This window comes from Austrofundulus limnaeus, unplaced genomic scaffold (assembly GCF_001266775.1).
Source record: "Austrofundulus limnaeus strain Quisiro unplaced genomic scaffold, Austrofundulus_limnaeus-1.0 Scaffold390, whole genome shotgun sequence".
In the NCBI taxonomy this organism is placed as follows: Eukaryota; Metazoa; Chordata; class Actinopteri; order Cyprinodontiformes; family Rivulidae; genus Austrofundulus; species Austrofundulus limnaeus.
The window spans coordinates 344,999-367,812 of record NW_013952792.1 but is presented as its reverse complement, the minus strand read 5'-3'; the positions used below and the strand labels follow the sequence as shown (position 1 = coordinate 367,812).

General features: G+C 38.0%; 1 protein-coding gene across 3 annotated transcripts in view; it reads right to left on the bottom strand.

Annotated features, from left to right (window-relative positions):
* plppr5b (phospholipid phosphatase related 5b) overlaps positions 1-22,814 on the bottom strand; it is a 33,942-nt gene that overhangs the window by 8,671 nt on the left and 2,457 nt on the right. Inside the window, exons 4-5 of one of the 3 annotated variants that reach the window (XM_014023798.1) lie at positions 13,442-13,630; positions 5,300-5,432 (exon numbers count right to left, since the gene is read on the bottom strand). In XM_014023798.1, coding sequence (XP_013879252.1) covers positions 5,300-5,432; positions 13,442-13,630 — 322 coding nt within the window. Of the gene's footprint in view, positions 1-5,299; positions 5,433-13,441; positions 13,966-22,814 lie in introns of those variants that run through there. The other 2 variants (XM_014023799.1, XM_014023800.1) reach the window with 2 other exon arrangements.

Sequence of the window (22,814 nt, the reverse complement as noted above, 5' to 3'; positions counted from 1 at the left end):
CATGATCAAACAACAGATTTATTACAAACAAAATCAATGATGACAAACAATATCTTTGTATTTTGTTAAAAAATTTGTAGAATTCAATCTAAAATCTTTTTTTGATTTCAACTCAGTGACTACTTTCTAAAAATGTACTTAAAATCCTAAAACTAAGTAATTCATGAGATATTCTGCTTATCAGTGGCGGATGCTTGTCTTTCAAGGAAGGGAAGCTCAATTTCGGCCTACATCATGAAATCATATAACTGTCTGACATTATGTGCAGCTTGCTACCTAGCTAGCTCGCTAGCTGGGGCTGGCACGAGGCTAGTGTGAAGTGTGCCTGCCTGTGAGTGCTTTGTGATGGTGGAGGGGATCAGCAGCACCTGCTGGACAGAAACTGCAATAGAAGCAGAAAGAGTGATAGAAGTCAGTCTCCAAACACAAGCAGCTACAAAAAAACCCACCAGAAATTTAAAAATATATATATATACAGTATATAATTTAAATTAAAAACTGCTCCCACGGATGTTTACACCAAAAAAATTGCTGATTCGCTCATTTCGCTGGGATTCAGCCTCCGAAAGATCATCCAATCATCACGCAGAAGCTGAGCGTCCAGGCCAGCAGCGACCAGCCCACTGCCCCACAGACCCCCAGAGACGCCGAGCTTCCGATGGGCAGGACAATTAAGCCCAGCATTTATCCAATGTCTCGTTTAGCTGCACTCTTTGCTTAGCTATTAAACTCTGTGGACGCTCAGCGTCCGCACTGTTTAGAGCACTGTGTACGGAAGCAATTAAGTAAAAATATTCTAATTAAAATGGATTAATAGAAATACTTTTTCATTATCAACATAAACCTGCATTTTGTGACTCATAAATAAAATCATAACTGTGAAGCTRCGGGAATGAATGAGAGGAAAGCCACGTTGTTACCAATGATAAGAAGCTGATTTTGAACACAAGTTGAGCGCTTTGTAGTGCATATTTAGTCAGTKACATGTACACACAACAGTATATATTTGATCACTTATTTTTTGGATATTTTGGGGGAAGCTGAGCTTCCCTTGCAGTCTAAGAGTAATCACCTCTGCTGCGTATGGTACAGACAAAACACACAAGTATGTATTTCTATCCTAATTAGAACAATTCATTGACTTCCATTTTTTTCGGTTGTTTCTATTGCCTAACTCTGATCCCTTGCACTAAACCTACCCCCCCCGTGCATACCTAACCTGAACTCAATTCACACTTTAGTCCTAAACCTAACCCCCAACCCAAAAATGGAGTTCCATCGTATTAGGACCAAGCTTTGGTTACCTTAAGTACCACTGGTTTAGACAAGGTAGATGTGTACATCAGAAAGAGTCATAAAAAGGTAACAAATACAAGAACACACATGGGCAAAATCATTGTCGCTCTACCTTTCCTTTTGGGTGTTAAAAATCAAACTGAAATGCAACAGACAGAGCTTCAAAATACTAAAAGATAATAAAACACAGAGTGTGTGAGAACACCACGACCCTCGGCTGAGTTCTAAATTTAATCTTTCGCCACCAGCACCACCCCTGTGAGTCATTATGCAGAGTTACGCCAGGCATGAATGAGAGGAGAATGTGGTGGAGCCAAGAGAAGGACCAGCTCACATCATCATGTTGCTCCAAATGATGTGCAAATGTGCAAATATACACACTGACACACACAAACAGAACCTCTCCAGCACACATGAACAAGTGAATGGTGGAAGCCTTGTGTGAACACTGGAGCATTCTGAAATTAGCAAAGACAGGATTTTCTTTTGCCCTTAAAGAAATTATTCAGGAACAATGGGGCCTTTTCTATGGAAGCTGTAGGACACAAAGGAGCATTCTGCGTGAAATGTTACGACTTTTCAGTGATGTCACTCTTGTTTTATGCTTTAACCTAAATAAGAAAATATGGACTCAAAAAAGGGACTATAAGCATAAACGTGGACTGCTGGATGAGGGTAAAACCAGAGCATAAATGGACTGCAGCTGATGAATAGAGTGGAGACACCTGGGCAAAATGACTAAAGGGGACATTTTTATGACTTAAAGACAAAGCACACTACATCTGAAGCAGCAAAAACAGCTCTCACTGATGTAGTAGTTTGACGAAAATCACAAGATTTTGTTCGTAGAGTGGCTTTGCCAGGCCCTTCTTGACGAGGCCTGGGCGGAAATGTTTTTCACAAGCAAATACAAGTATTGTGTGATTGGTCAGAAGTTTGTTGGCATGTTTGTTTATGCAGAAAAGCTCTCACACATTGCTTCAACTTTGGCTTCAACTGCTCCGCTTCCACAAGCCAGCTGTTGTGCATCCAAACAACAGGGATAGTTTTGAGGAGCAGTTGTCTGAAGCAGTCAGTATGCATCTATAGGACTCTTCCAGACAGTCACATGGTCAAAAACTCACAGATGGAGCGAGCACAAATATTGTGCATGGAGGAATTTGTTTGCTGTAAAGTGGGACTCTATCTGTGACAGATTTGTGGCCATTAGGTGGATATCTGAKTGGAAACTCAAATGGGAAATAACCTGTGCTGTGATGTGAACAACAGAAGGTGGTGTTTCCAAGGAGCTCTGAACCGTGTGTCTCATGAACCATGAATGGTGTGTGTGAAAATGAACATGTCACAACAATGTGACCATATGTCAACTGTTCAGCTTTGGATAGAGTATACTTGRCTCTTTGGTGCTCCTAACTTCAAGTTTATTGTAATATGACTGCTTAATTCTCCATGATGAACATGTTCCTGTGTATTAGAGTAAACTCACTATAATCCCAAATCCTCCCACTTTGGAACTCTCRCTGCTTTAAGGTTAACGCAAAAAACTGCGGCTAAGGYCATAAAATTGCAAAGAAAAAAGCAACTGCAACCGTCCTTCAACAAGACATAATCCTGAAAGTAATAAAATAGTGCACGAGTGTATAACACATGATACACTCATTTTGAAAAGTATCTTGTGGACAAAAGCAGCTTTATTCTGAAATGAAAGCCTCTGTAGCATTAATGAGACATGTGAATAGTCTGCTCGTTGTAAAAATGTGGGGGTAAAGCTGGGCCACCAAGTGGATTTCTCCTCAGGGGTCAAATCTTCTTCTGCACTCATTTAAACATGACACACTGCAGGACAAGAACAAGCCAGAGGTCYCCCATTATGTTTGTCTGACTGAGTCAAACTGCATTTGTTTCCTGTGGATGTTTCACTGTGATGTTTCTTAAACTCTGTAGACCTTTCAACTGAGTAAAAATATTTTCTCATATCATCTCTATCATCATCATCATCATTTATAGTAATATAAGATCAAGTATACTTAAGGATAATCAGACAAATGGATTACAGCCTCTCAAATGACAAATGTTCTCACACTTACACAAAAATGTCATATCTGTTGGTATTAAAGTGCTCATCTCTAAACTAGGGCTATGCATCTCTGGTCTCTAGTCACATATCTTCATACACTGCAAACAATTCAATTCACTCAAAGTACAYGAGGAGCAAAAAGTTATAGAATGCAATTTGATTCAGCCATTAATCATGATACAGTGCAATTAAATATTAGTTTGATTTAACCAGAGGTTTATAGCAACTAAGTACATTTACTTCCTAATAAAGTAAATGTACTAAGTAATTTTCTTTTAATGAAAATATGGATATCGCACAATTTACTCAACTTGGTTTAGTGGAACCAGTTTGGTTATGTAAATTTAACAGTTTATTTCTTAGAGAGTGTGTAAAAGTACTTTTACTGTCTCGATTTTTGTGAAYAGTTTTATGACTTTTACTTAAGTACTTTTCTCATCAGTGAAATTAACTTTTACCAAAGTCATTTTCTGTTAAAATAATTTTACTTTCACTTCTTTATAGACCTATGGATTCAACAAGCTGAGATTTCAATGCAATACAACAAAACAAGTGAATTCTGTTTCAGTTATTGTTATTGAGATGAATTATAYATTATGTGATAAAAATGACCACTCAAACATGTCTTCTTTTGAAATTACAAAACAATTTTTTAAAACCTGACTCACAATAAACAATACACAAAATTAGGCCTTGTGCAAAATGAACAAACATGCCAGCAGCAGCAGAGGAGTTACAAAAAAGTGCCAAACAACAGCAATGAGTAAAAATATATTATCTATATTAGAAATAAAACATTTATTAACATTTTATTATATTTTTTTTTAACTTTTAATTTCCATTAATCAGGGTGGGAAACACTTTCAGTTTGTTCCCATTTATACCAGTGCTGATGCAGTTCTTCTGCAGCATGAGTCAGGTCAACTCTGTGGTCTTCTGTTTTTCAGCTGAGACGTTTGTCAAAAATCAAACCTTTTCTGTCTAGGCAACATTTAGAGACAGCAATCCATGCTTTTATCACCTCACGTCTGGATTACTGTAACTCTTTTGATTGAAATTAGCCAGGCTTCTCTCTCACGTTYGCAGCTGGTGCAAAATGCTGCTKCAYGATTTTTAACTGGCGTAGGTAAACGAYAGCATATAACACCAGTTTTGGCTTCACTTCATTGGCTACCTGTTCAGCTTTGAATCCATTTTAAAGTTATTTTGTTTGTTTTTAAGTCTCTTARTGGTCTTCGCCCTTCTTATTTGACTGAACTGCTTCACCTGTATATACCATCACGTGTTCTTAGCTCATCTGACCAGAACCTTTTAGTAATCCCAAATACCCTTTACAAATCCAGAGGAGACAGAGCTTTTGCAGCTCTGGCTCCTAAATTGTGGAATGAGCTGCCGCTGAAGGTCAGGCAGGCCCCAAATCTTTCTGTTTTGAAAACTCACTTAAAAACACATTTCTTCTCTTTGGCTTTTAACCCAGAGTGATTTAGCATCTGTGTCTTAATACTGTGCTCTTTTTTGGTATCTGTGATCTTTGTATTGTTGTTTTTTTATTTGGTGTTTTATTTTATACATTTGTACAGCACTTCGGTCAGCTGCTATGTTGTTTTGTAAGTGCTTTAGAAATAAAGTGGTATGGTATGGTATGTATGAGTCTTAAATTAAAAAAAAAATAAAATTGTATCTCACACATACACATATATACACACACACACATACATTTAGTCCCAAAACTGCATCAGTACATAGCTGTTCTTATGTTGTTTGCATTTTAACATGCACATCTGTGAATCCTTACATTTCCRTTAATTTTACATTCCTACTGTAAACAAACATTTCCATTTTAGTGAACTTTTTCTAAAGGTGGTAGGGAAATGGCGTGTTTCTTTTTTCAGTGAATAACAAAAACTACACATGCCTGAGACTTACCAAGGAAGCGGAAGGTCCGTCGCACCAATGGGTTGAAGTAACAACAGTCTCCTGTGGCTACGGTCTTCTCTGACCGGTCAAACTCTTTGGATGTGTACTGGACCAGGAACAGCACGGTCTCAGTTATTGTAATCTAGTGGAAAACCAGAAGACRAAGAAAAAATACTCAGATAAGTGTTTTGTATAGAGAGTAGTTTGCAGCCTTGTTTTTTCACAGTCACATACTGTAGCTCATGACTGTGGGCTCCATCTGTACAGAAACAGCTGTGAAATACACAGAGGGATGGAAGTTACTCAGTAGTACTGAGATGTAARGGGTGGTCTACATAAGTACATGTGCTTTGGAATCTGGCCTGTTTTTCCATAAGCCCAGAATACATAACTATAGGCTGCACGGGCTGATCTGTAGATATTCATGTGCATCTTAAAAATAAGAATGATTTTCAAATTGTCAATTCAATTTATTTATTTAGCAACAGTTCACAAGACATTTCAAGACTCTATACAAAAGAAAAAAGACAAGTCAAAGTCAATCAATYCAAAAATACTTTATTGATCCCAGAGGGAAATTAGATGTAGTAACTCATTTCATTAAAAACTTATTGTAGATGCTGATGGCTGTGGCCAGGAAAGATCTTCTGTAGCGGTCTGTATTACAGCAAAATTGAAGAAGCCTCCAACTGAAAACACTCTGTTTTTCTATGACAGTCTGATGAAGAGGATGGTCAGGGTTGTCCACGATGTTCTTGATTTTATGTAAAATTCTTCTTTGCACCATCATCTCCAGAGATTACACAGTCGTCCCCAGAACAGAACCAGCCTTCTTTATCAGGTTGTTTAGCCTTTTTAGGTCCCTGGCTCTGAYGCTGCTGCCCCAACAGATGATGGCAGAAGAGATGATGCTCTCAACAACAGATTAAAAAAGATCTGCAGCATCTGAAGGATCTTAGCTTCCTCAAGAACTACAATCTGCTCTGTCCTTTCTTGTAGGCTGCTTCACTAGCTATGTTTACATGCACAAAATTCTTTGATCAGATTGAAATKTATTCAGATTAAACAATCAGAATGTATCGTTTACATGGGCACAATCTGATCGTGACGAGTGTTTACGTGCACCGGGCTTTTATTCAGAATAGAAGCACTGACGTGCGCAGCTGCTTACTACCAGAAAGGATATCTCCTCCTACAATGATCTATAAAACCATTGAAATACAAAGAATCACAAACATCCCTGGCTTGCAGACAGAAAAAATACGTGCATACCTGTACCATCTGTCCCACTGAAGAGAGTGTTTTCAGCTACTAGACCCCTTTCACTACTGCAATAGGCCCAAATCCTACAACAGTTACTAATGTTCATATTCTTTTTCCTAACATATGCTGAGACTTCCTCTGTCCAGATTGGCATAATAATTGCGTATCTCAGCCAAGCAGCTTTTTTGTCTTTTAGTGACAAATAACAGTTTGTTGTCATGCTGACACTTTCTGAGCTGAATTAATGAGCACTGTTGGAGAAAAAAAGAACCACATTAACACATGTTGGAAGTCATGGCAAAAAGATGAGAGATAGGAAAACCCTTTTTTCAGCAATTTATTATAAAGGAAGAGTCAAACACAACATCAGTGAGGAAACAGATGCAAGCARGAGAATCTATCTACCCAAGTGTGTAAACAAATATTTTCATCTGGCTTTTCAGCGGGGAAGAACAAGGACACCAGTTTTGTCAAAACACTTTAGGAGCAAGATGACCTGACAAACTGGGAACAGATATGCACAGCAAGTCTTTTGTCTTCTCACAAGGTCTATCAGTATTTTATCAGTGAATTTTATTTTACTACAGTAGAAAAAGCAGGAATGGCTGTAACTAAGTTTTCATATGATGTTTGGAGGGGTGGTGGTTTACGTGTTGTGTGTGCAGGAGGTTAATATCTCCTGCTGGCAAAGGGCTGATAATATTTTTTGCCAGTGTGTGTTTGTATTTTAAGCAAAATAACAGTACAGACAAGTGGGTATTGTCATTTCATGTCAGTTTTAAATTACAATAATATTATGCAGAGAAATGACAGAGTTGTAGTTRTTTTGGTCAAAGRTTGAAGGGATTTTTGAGAATGTGAAAAGTGGTGCGGAACATAATGTATCTTTAACAACAACTTTAGTCTCAGGATTGTTATTACTTTTTTTTATTGAAGGATTAATATTATCGGAAGTGGCACGGTGCGTAATGAGGGGCTGAAAGGATTTTCTGGCTCATCAGCCATGGTTTCCAGAAACCAAAATGTGCTTGGAGTTGTGGCAGTCGCTGAAGTGTGACACGGCTAGGAGCTTTACGCTGCCCAGTCATACTCGCACTGGGGTTTCTAGAAACAGTGACATTTTAGAAGGAGCTRGCAGAGAGACTGGGACTGTGCCTGTCGACCCTACGCTAAATCATGCCAGCTGTATGGGATGTATCTGTATTTCAGATGGGTAGGAAAAAAAATGTAACACCAGCTTTGCAGTGAGGTGGCCTAGTATCCAATTCACCCACTGTAATAAACAGTGGGAATAGACTACAAGCTGACAGTGTGGGATGGGTGACACTGTTCTTTTACAGGTTAAACTATAGCTTGAGACAGTTCAACCATCATTAGTACCCATTTTTACAGYAGCTACAGTATGTCATTCAACACATGCCTAAAGTTGGAAATACCTTTACCTCAGCCCTGCAGCACTTGTCAGCAACAACCTCACACACTGTCACTTCTGCACTCTGTACTAAAGCCAGAAGAGAAACATGTCAAACACATTGCTTTTATGTCTCCATTTATTCTAGAAGCAACTATTCTTTCTTGAAGTTCCTAAACACATACAGAACAGATTTGCATCTATTTACTGATTTAAATGGATGAGTGKCAAGGGAAGTGTTTCATGTGCATTTCCTACATCCAGATCAATGTAAAACTAAGAAAACATGATAGGATTTCTGTGTACGCTCTGAATTCTCTCAATTTAGGCATACTCCATGTTCCAATAGAACGTGTATGCACGTCTTTGCACATGAAACCCCTGATGTGTCTTTATTTACAATAATCTAACAAGCTTTGAGAGAAAACTAGGTCCTGTTTTACCAAGTGAAATATTAATAAATAAAAAGTTGCAGGACTTTGTCATTCCCAGCATAGAGGTATTACAATATCTTAATTCAAATGAGGAGCTCACCTTGACTTTTAACAGATATTTTGTCAAATAGATATTTACAGSAGAAAACAAAAGTTTGTGGTTTTGTTTGGACAAGATGTAGCTTTCAGACATGCCAAAGAATCACCATGTCCYGAATGAATAAGAATCCACACCAACATGTTTCAGGTTTCCCGTCATTCAGTACAAGCTTGTCCAATTTTATAAACTTAAAACAAAACAAATTTCATAAAACAGTCACAACCATCTTGGCATCTCATTCCTTTGAGGTATGCAATGCCTTTTGTATACATAGACAAATGTTCTCTAAAAGATTTCTAATTATCAAATCATTTATCTTTCCTTGTGCACTGAACATCCATTTGCACGGTTGTGATGGCAGAGAGAGGTAAGAGCACAACTTTTATTGCAGGTACAAGTCCAGGGCTTCCTGGAAAAACAGTTGAAAGCTACATTTTTATGCGTCACATGTGGGTCCTATCATTTGATTAATTAATGGATTATTTGAAAGAATACTTGATCAAATAAATACCATGAAAACCATATGGTTACAGGCTGGTCTAAATACATCACAGACCAAGAAACCATTCATAAGAAACATGCTTCTTTGTCGGTGCATCATGAAATTTGACTGTATTGCTTTGCTCCTATGATGTTTGATTTTGTTAAGGCTTTTCATMGTTTGATTTCTTGTTGGTCAAAGTTTTAAATTTGATGCATAATGCACATATTGCCTTTGTAAATTTGAGAAAATAGATTAGCCTTTAATGATACATGGTGCAAACTTAAAATGCAGTATACTCAAAATTTCCAACAAACGAAAAATATACTGTATACAAGGTTACAAAGGATATAAAACAATGAAAAGTAGAGATCTGGCTTTTTTGTAATTCAGTACCCCCTCCCCATTCTTACATAATACATAACATAAAGATCATTCCTAAAGGACAAAAAAAACCTGTTAATGCATTTTGTTTTTTTTCAGACAGTTGCAGTCATAATAAGCTGAACAGAAGTTGTGTGCTTTTCACATTTTTTTCAGTGTTATGTAACATWCAACCTTTTTCTGGGTAATTTTTCTTTTTGCAGGGAAAACAGTGTATTTGTCACCAGAGGGCTGCTGCAGCTGCTGAGACAAAAATAACACTRGGCCAACACTTTTCATGCTACTTTATCATTTAGCTACTATAACCCCAAAATCAAAACCTTCTGTGATTTCAGCATCTTTTAATACTTTTACTAAACAGCAAATACCTATATTTCAGGTACAGTATATTCTAAAAGCTCTCTGAAGAAAAAGTTTTCCTAAATGATGATAATAAAGACATTGTCAAGCTGCAGGGTAGGAACATTGGCTAAAGCTTACCATTCTCTCTTTAAATCCAGTGATGTTTTCAACATTTTGCTGATTTTACACTCCATGCACTGGGGAGTTAATCTTTCATTTGTAGGTTAACCCCACTGGGATTTCCACCAGCTAACTCCTGACCCTACCTAGTCCGAATATTTCCACCTAACTGAACGCTAAAACAAATGAAGTCCTGACAATGGATGTACCMGTGCAGCCAAGTGTGCATGCACATGTGCACAAGTGAATGTTAGTGTGTGTAATCATGATAGGGACAATGTCCTGAGCTGAAACCATTTCTATTTCTGGCAATGCCACATTGGTGGGAGACAGACTATATAAAAATAAATAAATAAAGCTAGAAAAATATGGAGGAAAAAAATTGCTAAATTTCTATTGAGCAATTACCAAATGAGAAAATGTATTCTTCGACACTCTAAGTAGTTTTATGAATGAAATGTTCGTCACTTCTCACATTTTATCATACAATCTCATCTTCTAAAAAGGATAACCAAAGCCACATGCATTGGGTTAAAAATGTCTATCTCACTAAGTTTTACCAGACATGAAACAGTAGGCACTTTCACAAAATATTTTAAAGTCATGACTTGGATGCCTTCTGGCTGCCTCAATGTGATTTCTTGGTAGACTGAGGCGGTGAGGAGGTCAAAGCTAACCCACCCCCAACGGGCCTTTGTGCATCAAAGGAAGGTACTCACCAATGGTAGACTAAGTAAGCCACCTTCACATCTTAGACCACTTCATTCAAAATCTTTTTAGAACAAATTGATAAGGCTGAACAGCCCAAAGRGGCCTCCCGCTGTCCTTGTGGTGCGCTAACAAAGCTGGCAAATTRAAGTCATGGCTGTCTCTTCGGGAGCCAGACAGGTCACCCACAAAGACCACCTAACAACCCCACCCTGACGCCACCTTTGCCCCCCAACCACCGCTTAAACAGGTGGGGGTCAGGAGGACACCAGCGCCACACCTAACATGAGTGGGGTCATATTTAACTGCAATGTAGAGCTTAACTCTCTGATACTCTGTGACGTGTAGTGTGGACCTCTTGACCAGGTCACTCTTGTAAAAGAGATCCTGATCTCACTGGGTTTTCCACCTGGTTAAATAAAGGTTGATTAATATGGACCCCACAAAGACAGTGGGAGACAGTGGTTTTGCATTCAACCACAACTGAACCATAACTGGCAATTCTACTTTTGACAGCACTACTTGAAAATAGTAAGATTTTTTTTTTCAATTTTATTTCACAATAAAAAAAAAATCATAAAATAAGAAGAGAAGAATAAAATAAAAACAAGAGAATAGTAGTGTCATAATTATATTACAAAAAAACAGATGTGAAGGASAATTGCCAAAAAACCCTCAAGGGGCTTAACAAGCGGCAATCTCCAAAKATTTTTATGCAGCACCAGGTAAACTCTAAAGTATTACCTAAACAGTTGCCTTTTAAATATTGACCTTAATCTCACACCTTAAGCACAATGTCACTGATACTGATGATCACAAGAAATAGCTAAGCTCCAGTGCCARGTTGGACTAGAAAAAAAAGTATTGAGTGACACCGACAGCAAATGGCTGCATGTTTGTCCCATTTTTTCCATCAGCTACAACACAAGCTGACAGTACCACCGTGACAATGTGCCACTTTTTTAGTCTCCCAACTACCTCCCTGCCCTGTGCTGTCTCTTTATTCCCATCTTCCTCAATGTAAACTGATTCCCAGCTGCCAGAGTCAGGAAGACACGACCACAGTAACTGTTTATTGGCTCAATCGCTCCTTTGGTTGGGCTGAAMTTCTCCACTCTTTACCCCCTTCATCTTTCTCCTTTCAAATGTCACTTACTTCATTTCACACTGTCCTCTGGCAGGACCCTCATCTGTCTTYATCAGTGATGCACGATGAGGTGCAGCCAATGAGAAAAGATGCTGATATTGAAGCAATTTTCAGGCGAGGCTTTGTTGGTCATTTTGTCTGCCTCCAGACAAAATGTTTCTACAGTAATTCTCAATGGCTCAATATTTCTTCATATACATGAGTCATTTTTGTTTGCAGCTGCAGAACATAAAGCAACAAGTAAGGTTTAAAAAAAAAAGGACAGGACAGTTTTTTTTAGTCACCAATAAGTGACTCACCTTTTTTTACATCCTAAAAAAGGGTGCGGTGATTTGGTGTAATTAGGGCTAATTTTGAGCTGCAAGTCAAGTCCCTCTCGATAAATARTAAATTGATTATTTTTTCCTGAAACAGAAAAAAGCCAAAGGATGCAAACGTGTGATTGTGAATCATTCATATATTCAATGACTTTCGGTGAAACTGGTTCAGGGTTTGTTTTACAACATAAAATATTATACAACAAGCAATTCTTCTGTTTCAATAACACACTCAGCTGTTCCATATATTTCAGTTCTGTCCTGCTCCACCTTCTATTATTCCTCAAATTATGAGTTAGTTTATAGAAAAAGGTTAGWCCCATGTCCTTAGAAGTCATTCAAACAAAAAAAGCACCTGAAGCAGCAACAGTTTCAGTCTAAAGCAGACATTCAAAATAGTTATTCTTCATTTAGAAAAACATAATTTTAATTTAAAACAATTTGTAAGTTCAGAGACTAGATAAATAAAACATACTGCAATGCTACTTACAACCCCANTGCAATGCTACTTACAACCCCAATTTCTTCAATATTAGGAGTTTCAGTTAAGCATAAATAAAAATACAAGGCAATAATTTCCAAACGTTGTAAATATACCTTTAATTTAAAACAATATTGTAAGTTCAGAGACTAGATAAATAAAACATACTGCAATGCTACTTACAACCCCAATTTCTTCAATATTAGGAGTTTCAGTTAAGCATAAATAAAAATACAAGGCAATAATTTCCAAACGTTGTAAATCCAGATTTTTATTCACAATGGAACAAATTAAACAATCAAAAACTAAAAATGTACCATTTTTAGGTTAAAAAAGAGGTAGATATCAATTTAATGATTATACTTTATATACAAAAGGCTTTAAAAGAAAGCTGGAATTACTGGGATTTACTTATTGGAAGGTGTCCCAGACTTTTGACCTCATCTAGAAATCAAATTTGGGTCTTCAAATGAAAACAGCTGTATAACATTTGAGTTCAGCTAAATTAACATCCTTAGACAGAAGATAAAAATGAAAACAAGCTGCAAATGTATTTTTGGCTGCTTCTGTTATRTGCAGTATCCTGTTCAAAAATAACATTTCATGATGATAATCCTCACTGTGAAATTATATTACAGCAGTTAAAAGTGGCTTTGCCTCTCCTGGCTCAAAGCCAAATCAGTAAATTTCTGACACAGTCAATGTTTTTTAAGCATGGCCATGCAGCAATATTTTAGAAAGCCCCGTAGCCAAAAGATGGACTGAAATACTAATTACCATGACGACAAGGGGAGAGGCATTTGCATGTGTAAGGTCATGCATTAATAAAGCATGCTCAAACTGAAGGGCCAAGAAAACTGACCTCAAGCTACATCGTGTGTGTGTGTGTGTGTGTGTGTGGTGATTATGTTAATTGCAGATGCTGGAGAGGTGTGCGCGTTAGGGGGAGGTGGCTGTACTCACCAGCAGCGTAGGCAGTCCAGCCACCACAGTGTACAGCAGGATGGGCGGGACGGCGCTCCTGTCCTCAGGTCCCAGGTACGGTTTGGTGTACATGGTGTCATAGCACAAGAATCCCTGCACGTGCACGGTGAAGGTGTCCGTGTACTCAAAGTAGTAGGCCAGCATGATGGTCCCAGCCATGATCACCAGCTGGAAGTACAGCATGATGCAGAACGACAGCAGCAGATATTAGTCAGAACAAACCGGTTCCAGTCTGCACCCCACCCCGGACCCCAGACCCTCCGCTTCTAGCCAGCCTCCTCGTCCTCCGCCTCTACAGCGGGACCGATTAGCGTAGACCGGCTCATCACGGCTCAGCTGCGCGCGACGAGCCGCTTCTTCTCCGCTCAAGAGCGACTGCGACTGAATGGAGCGCGTGCGCCCTTAGCTGTGCGTAATAAATGTTGGGATGGAGAGAGGGTGACGAGAGGAGCGGAGAGGCGAGGACGAGGAAGGCACCCCCCGCCTCCCCTCCCATGCCCGCACACACACAGCTAGAGCATGACAGAAAGCACAGGTGGAAACGTCACATGCGGCTGGATCGTGAGAGGCGCAGAAAATCTGAAACTGTCTGACAAATACAGCCACATTTAAATGCTAAGAATAAATACATTTGAAATATGAAGCATTAAATTGTTTATTATATTGTATTTTGGCTTATTCGTGTACGCAAATAAGTTTTGCCTAAAGTCCTTTCTTATATAAATACAATGCCAGCAGCAGCTCATGAGCATAGCAGGCAATGCCTCCTGAAYTGCTGACTACAATAAGAAAATTAAACTCTTGTAAAATAAACAAAAGCAAAACTAAAATGCATTTAAAGTAGAATTAAAGTGGACAGGGAAAAAGCTTGAATGATATAAAAAAAGGACATTCCACAATCTTGGAGCAGCATCACAAACACTGTCCCCTCTGTGCATCTTAAATGTGTTAACACATACAGTGTATAAGAAATTATTTTCAGCCYTGTATTTTTAACATGCAGATCTAATCCTGAGTATTAATTCTAAGACAAATCATACTTGTTTATGCTCTAACCSCAGGAGAGAGCAAAGTAAAGATGTAAGTAAGCACTAAAGGCAAAGGATGGGATGAGTCTGGAACCAACAATCTGCTGCATTGAACTAACAGCTTGATGCCTTCTGCCGTCCCCTCTAACCTTCCTATGGGGCGAGTGGGACATCAAGAGTATGAACAGTCAACATGGAGTAAATAACATGTTACAAGATGATAAACATCACATGACTACACATGAAAATGTGTGATAATGGGGTCAAACATTCATCTTTGTGCTTTTTAACTGAAAAAAAATTGCACCTTTTTACCTACTCCTCCACTGTCCACTGAATCAGGAATATTTGTCTACTAATACTGTTTTCATCATTAAACCTGCTTGTTATCAACCACACTGAAGGTGAAAGAAAAAAAAACATGTTAAACTTGTGAGAAAATTTATGAAACAAGACTATTTTGAGTTGGAGCACACACATAAAACCATAAACTCAAATATCTAAAACAAAATCAATATTGAACCAACCAGAGCTCTGCTGACAATTATAATTTCATAGATATTGAGCTAAAATCTGGTGTGGTAGTGGCTGAGAGTTATTCCCAACAAGGAATCTGAGAATGAGATTAAGACCATTAAACAAAAGGAAGAGATGGAAAGGGCACTTCTGCTAGAGGGGAAAAAGGGTTCAGCAAGAGACACACAGGGCGGACTGGCCATTGTGGGTACCGGGACTTTTCCTGGTGGGCCGGTGTATCACTGGGCCGGCATAGGCAGTGAGGAAAAAACTCAATATCAGTAGATAGCAATAATGCACCAATTCATTGTTTACCAACCACCAACAATGACCGAAGAAGAAGAAAAGTTTGCTGAAGAAGAAGAAGAACAAGTTAGCCTGGCCCTTGCCTTCCTACACAGCTCCGCTCAATTCTAGTTTCCCTTCACTGCTCCGTCTGGAATTTCTCCCATTAACAAGGATTTCGCTGGCAGATTTTTAGCCGGGCCAATCTGAGAACAGAACGTCGATTTTCTGCGCAGTGTCTGCTTGTGGTTTATTTTACCTGGGCCAATCAGCAAACAGAAGCTTTGAATGACGTTGATGTTCTGCGCAGTGTCTGCTAGTTCTTTTAGCATACGGCAGTGGAGGAAGTGAATGAAGCCAGTCTGTGTTGATAAGGCTTCCAAATTAAAATAAATTTGTCTGACAAAGCAGCAGCTCTCATTCACAGTCGTCTCGTTCGGCTCGGTATATTTCTCCTCTCAGTGGGGTTGTTTACAGCACACGCGATTTCCGGTTAGCTTCTTAGCTTAGCCTCCTTCACAACAACAACACACATGATTCAGCAGAGGCCACGCTTCCTGCAAGAAATTGATTCTCTATGCAGCAAGTCCAGATCCTTGTACGAAGCAAAGTGAAGGACAGGGTCTGGTTTTAACCAGGCTAGGAAGAAGTAGTAAGAAGAATAAAACGAATAATAAAAATAAGAGCAGCAAAAATGGAGAATAAACGTAAGGGAGGAAAACAAAAATTGAGAGAAAAGTAAAAGCATYTACAAGCAAATTCAGCCAAGTGTCAGAAACTGGCATTTATTTTGTGCTGGTGGCTGAGTGATATATTTTGGAGACAGTTACAGAAAGCTACATCATTTAAATCAGTTGTTTACAGAAATGTGACGTTTTGAATTGAACTCTCCTTTGGCTGCCATGGACGCCATCACAGAATTGTTTAGAGTTCTGGGGTTCGGATCAGTTTGAGGAAGCTGTCGACTTCAGGACTGCAAAGAAACAGCTTGCACACATAAATGGTAAGAAGAAAAAGCCTAAACTGTTTTAGTTAGGTGATTTCTTAAAGTCAAAAATAAGGCGAAAATACTGATGGAGAAACATTTTTACACCATTTTGCTGCAACTTTAATACACCAAGAGTACATGCCCAGTTTGACTAATCTGTGTTAACCTAACTTGTATTTTCTCACTTACTGTCATTGACCATGCCACAGATAAAAATGTCAAATGAGGAAGGAGCGATAGATCCTAAAACCACTGATCAAATGGCAACACGAGGTAACTGAACTTGAGCCATTTATTTTTAGTTTTTTTTGTTTGTTTTTTTGCAGTGCACAAGTACTGTAGTACATGTGATATGCAAACAGGCAGACGGAGTTGATTCCATTAGTTAAAGGCACAGTGTGTAGGATTTTGTCAATTCTTTTAGCCAAAATTGAGATAATCACTAATGACAATAATAAAAAATCTTGTCTAATCATTGCAGAAAAAGACCTTGTATTATTATTTTTACCTTTATAAAAAGCTGTTTATATCTCCATGGTTGCGGGTCGCCGCTACAGGCAGCTGCCATCTTGCACTGCCATCTTGTCTACGAAGGCTCATGAAGGACAAACCACGGTGGCGGCGTCAAAAATGGTTTTAGTCGTAATACTATAAATGTAATATTTGTTGTCTGTCAGTGTAGCTGGGATAATTTTACTTATTAAAGCTCATAATCTTACCACTTGAAACATCACTAGCCCTGAAGCTGCTGGGAGACATCGCGGTTGGAATTATCAAAGGTTTTTGACACCTGAGAGACACCGTAGCAACTCCTTTGTGTTTGGAAGTGGGAGGTGGGGGTGGGGGGAAGACCAGGGAGGATGATTCAACCACTCAAGCACTAGATGTCGCTGAAAACAACAAAACCTACACACTGTGCCTTTAATGCCAGAGTTGTAAATAAAGATTTTGCTCAGAACTGAGTCTTCACTGAGGATGACTCTGCTACACCAATCAGATTTATCTCAATATTTCTAGATTGTGCTCAAGCCATTTTATGTTGACTGAGGTGGGTTAGCTTTAGTGGCCATCTTGAATCAGGTTGACTTTTTAAAGTTTCAGTTGTAGATGTACATCCAAGGCATGAAACAAAACTTGCAACCGACCCATATTTATGTGGAAGACAGTTTTATGTCAGTTTGACAGTTTTATGAACAAAACTACTTGTGTTCTAATGAATTTAGGACTGTCCACTTCTGTCATTTGACAAATTATGATTTTGTTGCACATAAAAAAGCTTGTAGGACAAAGTAAGTTACAAGATAAATCCGTTTGTTTCTGAAGATTTTTCATTTTAGTTTAGAATTTTACTACATGATAAATTGTCATTATTAGTGTCTGGTTTAAAAAAATCTTTGTCCATTTGTTCCTTTCACAGATTCCTAACCACAACAAACAAGATCGACTTGATAACGAGGAGGTGGGATCCAGTGTTGGACTTCTGGATGAATCCACCATCTCTGGAAAGAAAACCTTGTGCTGTGACGAGTGCAGGAAGAGTTTCAGACTGTCCAGCCATTTAAAACGTCATCAAATCATCCAATCTGGAGAAAAGCCCCACGACTCTGATGAGTGCGAGAAGAGTTTTAGATTTTCCATCTATTTAAAATGTCATCGATTCAGTCACTCTGGAGAAAAGCCCCACAGCTGCGACGAGTGTGGGAAGAGTTTCGGAACGTTTAATCATTTAAAAGATCTACACATTCACTGTGGAGAAAAGCCATACAGCTGTGATGAGTGTGGGAAGAGTTTCAGAAAGTGCAACCATTTAAAACATCGACTCATGCACTCTCAAGAAAAGACAGCTGCGACAAGTGTGGGAAGCGTTTTTTGAGTCCAGTTGAACTGAAGTATCATCAACTCATCCGCACTGGAGAAAAGCCTCACAGATGTGATGAGTGTGGGAAGAGTTTCAGAACGTACGGCCATTTAAAACGTCATCGACTCATCCATGGTGGAGAAAAGCCTCACAGCTGTGATGAATGTGGGAAGAGTTTTAAGCACTCAAGCAGATTACATCACAGACTTGCCCACTCTATGGAGAAATATGCACAATTAGATTTTTAACAGCATTAGCAACAGACAGTTTAAAGAGCTGATTGCACGATATTGACCTTTTCTGCCATTTTTTAATCAACCAAAAGGTCCCTCCCGAAGATCTAGTTAATAGTTACAAGCGAGTCTGTTTAACATCCTTGTTTTCAAAAAACAAGGCAAATTTAGGAGAACCATGGCGCCTTCTGTTTTAAAACAAATGCAAAAATGTAAAACCTCAAACTGTTAAATACAAGTCATTTGAACAGAACTTAAAGTATTTTGTTACTGCAAACACATACACTAAAAGAATGACCATCTAAACGTATAGCATTTAAAAACATTGTAAGTTGTTGGTATTTAAAAGGTGAGGTAAAGCTGCATTTGGTCACAGTGGTGTTTTGAACTGTCCTGAAGCATCCGTGTTTTTAACACCAGAGGATCTGCACTGTCAAAATATACATGTTGTTGTTGAATGCAGCAAATTATGTAATGAACCACTGGGTATATTTTAATAACAAAACATCACAAACCCTCATTCTTGGATATACATGTACAACTCTAAACTTGAGTCAATCATAGTCAAGATGGCCGAATTAGCCTATTAACCCAAGTAAACATGATAGTGGCTATTATTATGGGTGCCTGATTGTCAGTCTTACAAATATTGAACTAATATTAATTGCAGTAGTAGCTGAAACTTATTCACAACACAAACTCCAATCTCTAACAAATCACATGGCATAATGAACACCCAGCATCCAGGAAGCAGAGTTGTCCTGTACACTTTGATGATGATGATGATGATGATGATGCTCCTCTGTTACCCGGCTGAAAATGTCAGCTCACCCATGGCCTAAATTAAATGATTTCAGCTCTGCATGTAAATAAACAGCACTTAAAGGGCAAAGCAGACCAGGAGAAACTTCAAAGATCTCTTCTTCAAGCAGCCAAGGCTTATCTGTCATGTCATATTTCATAAGAAATGCATGCCGTGTCTTTCTCACTGATGTGAAGGCTCTTCCTGCAGGCCAGTGTTCAATGAAAATAATTGTGGCAAGCATGAGAGGCAGAGAGACGGACTTGGAGACTTCCTCAAATAAAAACTGCAGGATTAATCTGGGAAAAATTACAATTTTCACAGAAAATTAAGTGCTGAGAGCTGAATATCTCCAAGTTTGGTGAAGAAGCTGAAACCAAGTTGTTGACGATATGATTAAAGAAAACAAAAAATAGCTACATATTTGCCCAAAGCTTAAAAAAAAAACAGGAAAGGTTAAAACTAACTGAACAGTAGCAAAAAGATAAAATTAGCTAAACAAAAGCTAAATGCTACAACTAGCAAAACAGTGCATGAAACTTCAATTCAGCAAAATAGCTAAAAGCTGAAATTAGAGCAGTAATTAATAATGAAGCAAAAACAAACACAGTTGCTAAAAGKTTAAACCAAGGGAACAGTAGCTAAATGCTAATTTATCAAAATAGTAGATAAAACCAAAAGGGCAAAACAATACMTAAAAGCTATGACTAGCACAACAGTAGCAATAACAAAGTAACAAAAATAAATTTATTAAAAAATAAATAAAATAGAAATAGCAAAACAGTTGCTGAAAGCTAACATTACCAGAATGAATTAGMTGAATGTTTTGAAACCTCAACAGTTGAAAGTATGTTGKAAGTAAATAAAAGTCCAAAAAATATATGGTGGAAAAAAAAAACAGGCTTAAACATGAAAACCATATAGTGAATGTTGACTTAAAATTTACCCAATTACCTCTACATGCTCAAACCTGGATAAATCTCAGTGACCCTTTGTGGGGATGATGTAGGCATGAAGACAAACTAGGCAAAAGACAAGTTTAAATACAGAGACAAGCACAGAAGCAGAGACAAGCAAAGAGACAGTTAAAGGCACAGAGACATGTACAAAAACAGAGACAGCGACAGGTCCAGAACCTAATGATTGATTTGTGCTGCAATATCAGATCACCATAGATTGATGGCACCAACACCTACTCTGCCTTATCAGATACTGCAGCGTCACAGTTGATTTATTTAGGTCGCCTTGTGGGGGTCAGTCTATTCTGTGCTCCGTTTATAAAAAGATTTTACAACATTTTTACTTTGACATTTTGAAATGCAAACCCAATTCAAAAAATTTGGGATGTTGTGTAAATGTAAAAATGTTAAAAACAGTAAATCTCATGTCCTTGATTCATTCACAATGGAACATAGTAAACATATCAAATATTTGAACAAAAGTTGTCAAAATTTGGAGGAAGAAAAAAAATTAATTTTGAATTTGATAGCCACAGTACAACTTGGAAAAATTTGGCAAGGAGCACACAAGGCTATAAAAGAAAGCGGTATAAATGAGAAACAGATGGAGGAGCATTTTGCAACAACTGGGTAATCTGACAACAGGTCGGTAAGAGGACTGGATATAAAAGAACATTTTGGAGACTAAATCTCTCAGAAGGACAGCTGGGCAGAGGTTTACCAGTCTGAAAAAGAATTTTAAAAAATAGCTAAAACAGTTTCAGAATAATGTTTAACAATAATGTTTAAGAAAAAACTGCAAAGATTCTGAATACCCAATCTACAACTCATATCATCAAAATAKTAAGAACCTGCAGTGATCTCTGTTCACTGGATGTACTGTTACATCCCACTGACACCTGCTGTACTCACTATAACTACACATCTACAGGAATATGCATTAAATGCACTTGGTACAGTAAACTGCACCAGTCAATTATTTTAAGTTTAATTCTTGGCTCACTGCAGAACAGAATATTTATACAGAAGGAAAATTAAATTGTGAATAGTTATAACCAGTGTCTTATATCTCTATAGGATTCTGGTTGTAACAAACCAGTTGTTTAACATGTACTCATGTGCCCTCTAGTGGTGAAACCCAGCAGCGTTTATGGATAATTGTGTTACAGAGCTCAAATTAAATCAAGATTCTCTGCAGCCACTTTTTACCCAGAAATCTGTTATATTTTAACAAATGACAAAAAAAAGCATAGCTTAACATGTCTCATAATTTACATTTAATCTAAACCTATGAAATGACTTCCCTTTAGTTTATATAAAAAATAAACTGCAATCTRTATGGTTTGAATTAAGTATATACTGTATTTTTCTAAATAAGTTAAATTTGTATTTAGTAGAAGCAGCTTGGATGGCATGGATAATCTTTTTCTGTCAGCTCGTGTCTTTGGGTATCTTTAAGTTGCCATGCTTTCAGTAGAAAGGCTATTTCCAAGCTGTCTTTTTGTCCAGCTGTTTCCAAGGTGACAAAATGTAAGAAAGTATTCAGATTTATGTTGAGTAGAAACATGGCTCTACAGCAAGCATGCAAAAACTAAAGTTATCAACCCAAGACTTGACTTGTGTCATTCAATGCTCTTACCACTAGATAGAGACAACGATCCATCTGGAACCAGAGATGTACTATGGCTAAAATCACAGTATCACCAAATTATCCAAAATATAATCATCATGGRCATAGTGTTTAGAAAAATTATGCACATATGCAGCAAAATACAAAATAAAATTAAAGGTCTTGCATGTCTTGAAAGAATATTACACCTTTCATGACAAAGTTTAAGACAAAGATCATTTTGTGTTGAGAAATGACAGCTATAGCTATGCTGGTCAAAAACATTATGCACGATCTTATGAAATATCCTGCATAATCTCACATGACCTGTTAGGGCCAGGAGTACGTCAGCTACTACCACACCCAAACTTRGCTCAATGTACAGTGTTATGCTAAAGCCATTACATGCAGCTTAAGGTCAACAAGCTGTGACAGACATCTTGGTACGGGTTAACTCTAAATGTTAATCAGTTTTAGATGAACCTAAATACTGTCAGAGTTTATTCAAATCCATCCAGTGGTGGTGAGATGTTGCTAAAACACAAACAAGGTTAACTTAAACGATTGATGCCAGGGTTAACAGAAAACATATCCTGCATTTTGCTGAACACAAAGTATGTATTGGGGACGAAGCTCAGCTACAAAAATATCCAACAACTGGCTGAGTTAGTCATTTTTGTGTCTTCTCACGTCAGTTGACTAGTGGCCATCTTGAACCGAGTTAAATCCAAATGTGAAACGGCAATTCACCAAATGCTTATTTTTGAAAGTTTTTTCAATAATAACTTATTATACTGCAGTATCTGACAGGGATGGAAATCTTTTACTCTCATGTCCTGATGCATCTCAGTAATCCAGGTAAAAAAAATCAAAAAGAAAAAAATGTATAGGTCTTCTGGACGGGTTCTTCTTTAATGAAACGTTTCATCTCTCCTCCAAGAGACTTCTTCAGTCTGAGAGTTTCAGGCAAAATTCAGGCTTTTAAGCCCAGCCTGCATGGTCTGTGCAAGATTAAAATCAGACACCACTCTCAGCAGCAGAACCACACTTTCCACAGAACAAGTGTGCCAACTC